The following is a 2,500-nucleotide window of genomic DNA, read 5'->3' as shown; positions in this document are numbered from 1 at the left end:
ATACATATATATATATATATATATATATATATATATATATATATATATATATATATATATGTAGGAAAGATAAGAAAACTTACATTTTCGCAGGATCGACAACGCCAAATGCAATAGGTATCGTTATTATCTTGCCCTTCATCTTTGATAATCCTAATAACGTTTCCAATTCGGCAAGCCTCTGATCTGAGACTCTTTTGCGTCTACTGTAATCGAAAAAAAAAATATATATATATAAAGAATAAGATTTTATCTATTTTCCTTTGACGAAACTTAGATCGTACATAAGAGTTGGGTAACGTTAATAACTCATACATCGCTAATTATCATTAAAATCTGACAATAGAAGCATCACGTTATTTCTTTTTCTATATAAATTTTCACCGCTTTCACCGACTTTAAAGGAACTTATGGCATAGAAATAATCGTGAGAAAATGACTAATCTATGTTATACGTCGAACTATCTTTCTATCTATTGGCGTATCTAAATATCTTGCAAGATTTTCTTGCCTTTTTTATATATGGCCTTTGCACAAACGTCTTTAGCCTTTCTCGAGGATTTTTCAGGCCGTTTCGCAAGCGGCCATTGCCACGCACTTACTTCGTGATTCAATCTATCACCGCCTTGTACTATAAATATACATTTATTTGCAAAAACTATTCACGAACAACAGTGCACGTGAGTGCACTTTGTTAAATAAATCGTAACATAAAGCGTTTGAACGCATAATATCCGTTCTAACGTAGAGAAAATTTTAAAGAAATGTCGCCATAGTTTTGCGCTAAATAAATTTCTTTTTCTTTGTTTCTTTTTTTTTCTCTTTTTTTTTTTTCGAAATTCGACGCACTAAACGATAATCCATATTCTCATAGAAATTCGTATGGGTTTATTATTCTCTTCGTTACGTCGATCAATTATATATTTCGTCCTATTCACCGTTCTAACCTCGTTTGAATACTTTTTTACTTTCTTTAATTAAAAATTATTCTCTCCGTGAGATTTTGTATTTTTCATTTGGAAAGACAAAAAGAGGAAAGAAGGAACGATATCTAATCGTCGAGCTAATCATTCCAGCATATGTTCTATAATATCGACAATATCGGAAAAAAGAATTGTTATCGTCCTTCCATGGCGATATTATTCCGTACGAGTAATTTTTAAGTAAATGACAAAAAGAAAAAAAAGCAGAAAAAAAGAATAATTAACAAAAAAATTTTTTAAATAAAAATTTAATGCAAAAGAAGATCTTTGTTGGAAGCTTACCTGATGATACCGGAAGGTCTGGCTTCGGTTGGTTTAGGTATCAAAACCGTCATGAGAACACTGACGATTAGAAGAGTCATCAGTGGACGCGATTTAACACACATTTCGTATTTCGTCATTTTTCCTTGAAAGAAATTCGGTAAAAGAACACACGAACTTTCGTCGAAAGAATTTATTTTCTTCTTCGTTTTATTTCTTTTTCTTTTTATTTATTTATCTCTTTTTTTTTTTCTTTTTTTTTTTCCTTTTTTTCTTGTCTTTTTCAACGAAAATGACGCCTCCACGAGAATGAATACGATTACTTTCACGATTTTTCCTTCACGATTTTTCGTTCACGAATGATAAAAGGTATATTAAGAAGAGGTAAAAGAAAAAAAAAAGAAGAAAAGTAAAAAAGAAAAAAGGACAGAAGACAAGGAAAATATAAGAGAGAACGATTAAATTAATGTCGCAATCCGTAAATCAAGTCAATTCTTTTTCTATTGTCTTTAACGCGCTAGTGCCCCTTCTCCTTGCTGCTTTTGTCTAGTTGAACTGTAGCATACCGTCACTCGGTTCGAGCATATATACTCGAAGCAGAGTAAGCGCCCCCTCCTTCCCCTTCGTCAATGCCATCCCCCACTCGCCTCCACTCGGGATCCTCCCTCACCTTTATCCAACCATACTGGACTCCGATCCTTTTTTTTTGGGGGGGAAATACAACGATTCGTCATCTTCGTCATCATGTATCGATTATCAATGTGATAACGCCAAACTTTATCTCTCGATGATTTTCATGAAAAAGAAAAATTTGCTCTCTTTCAATGATTAAATAATGTTAATTGATAAAGTAAGGTGTTTATCATTTAATGACTGTATTCGTTTACATCATCGAGAATGAGAAATATATATATAGAAATATGACAATACCGATTAGTCGGTATAGGAAAATAATTGATTATAATTTATTATCTATAAGCGTAATCATTATAAAAGACAAGGATCTTATTCCTTATGTTATAACAAAAAAAGGCTTTGTCTATCTTTAGGTTTTTTTTTTTGTCTTCTTCTTCTTCATATTCTTTAATGTCTCTGGTACGAAAAGAATGCGTCGATGACGAATATAATAATCAATGTAATTATTTTTTTAATCACCCTAGACTTTATATTCCCTTGTAAATTTCCCCTACGAACTTCTTCCTTTTACAAGTTTTATCTCGACAGTTGATTCTACGTATTCATGGGTCTCTATTGTA

General features: G+C 31.8%; 2 protein-coding genes across 3 annotated transcripts in view; one reads left to right on the top strand and one right to left on the bottom strand.

Moving 5' to 3' along the window:
• The window catches only part of LOC118445157 (uncharacterized), a 6,804-nt gene extending 5,015 nt beyond the window's left edge, over positions 1-1,789 (bottom strand). Inside the window, exons 1-2 of the mRNA XM_035874215.2 lie at positions 1,266-1,789; positions 84-206 (exon numbers count right to left, since the gene is read on the bottom strand). Coding sequence (XP_035730108.1) covers positions 84-206; positions 1,266-1,384 — 242 coding nt within the window. The 5' untranslated portion in view covers positions 1,385-1,789. The remainder of the gene's footprint in view (positions 1-83; positions 207-1,265) is intronic.
• Positions 1-2,500, top strand: part of LOC118445155 (putative fatty acyl-CoA reductase CG5065) — a 33,591-nt gene that overhangs the window by 10,764 nt on the left and 20,327 nt on the right. The window lies entirely within an intron of this gene.

The sequence above is a fragment of the Vespa mandarinia genome, chromosome 3 (assembly GCF_050613455.1).
Source record: "Vespa mandarinia isolate Hongniang chromosome 3, ASM5061345v1, whole genome shotgun sequence".
Classification (NCBI taxonomy): domain Eukaryota; kingdom Metazoa; phylum Arthropoda; class Insecta; order Hymenoptera; family Vespidae; genus Vespa; species Vespa mandarinia.
This window is presented reverse-complemented; position numbering and strand designations above follow the sequence as displayed.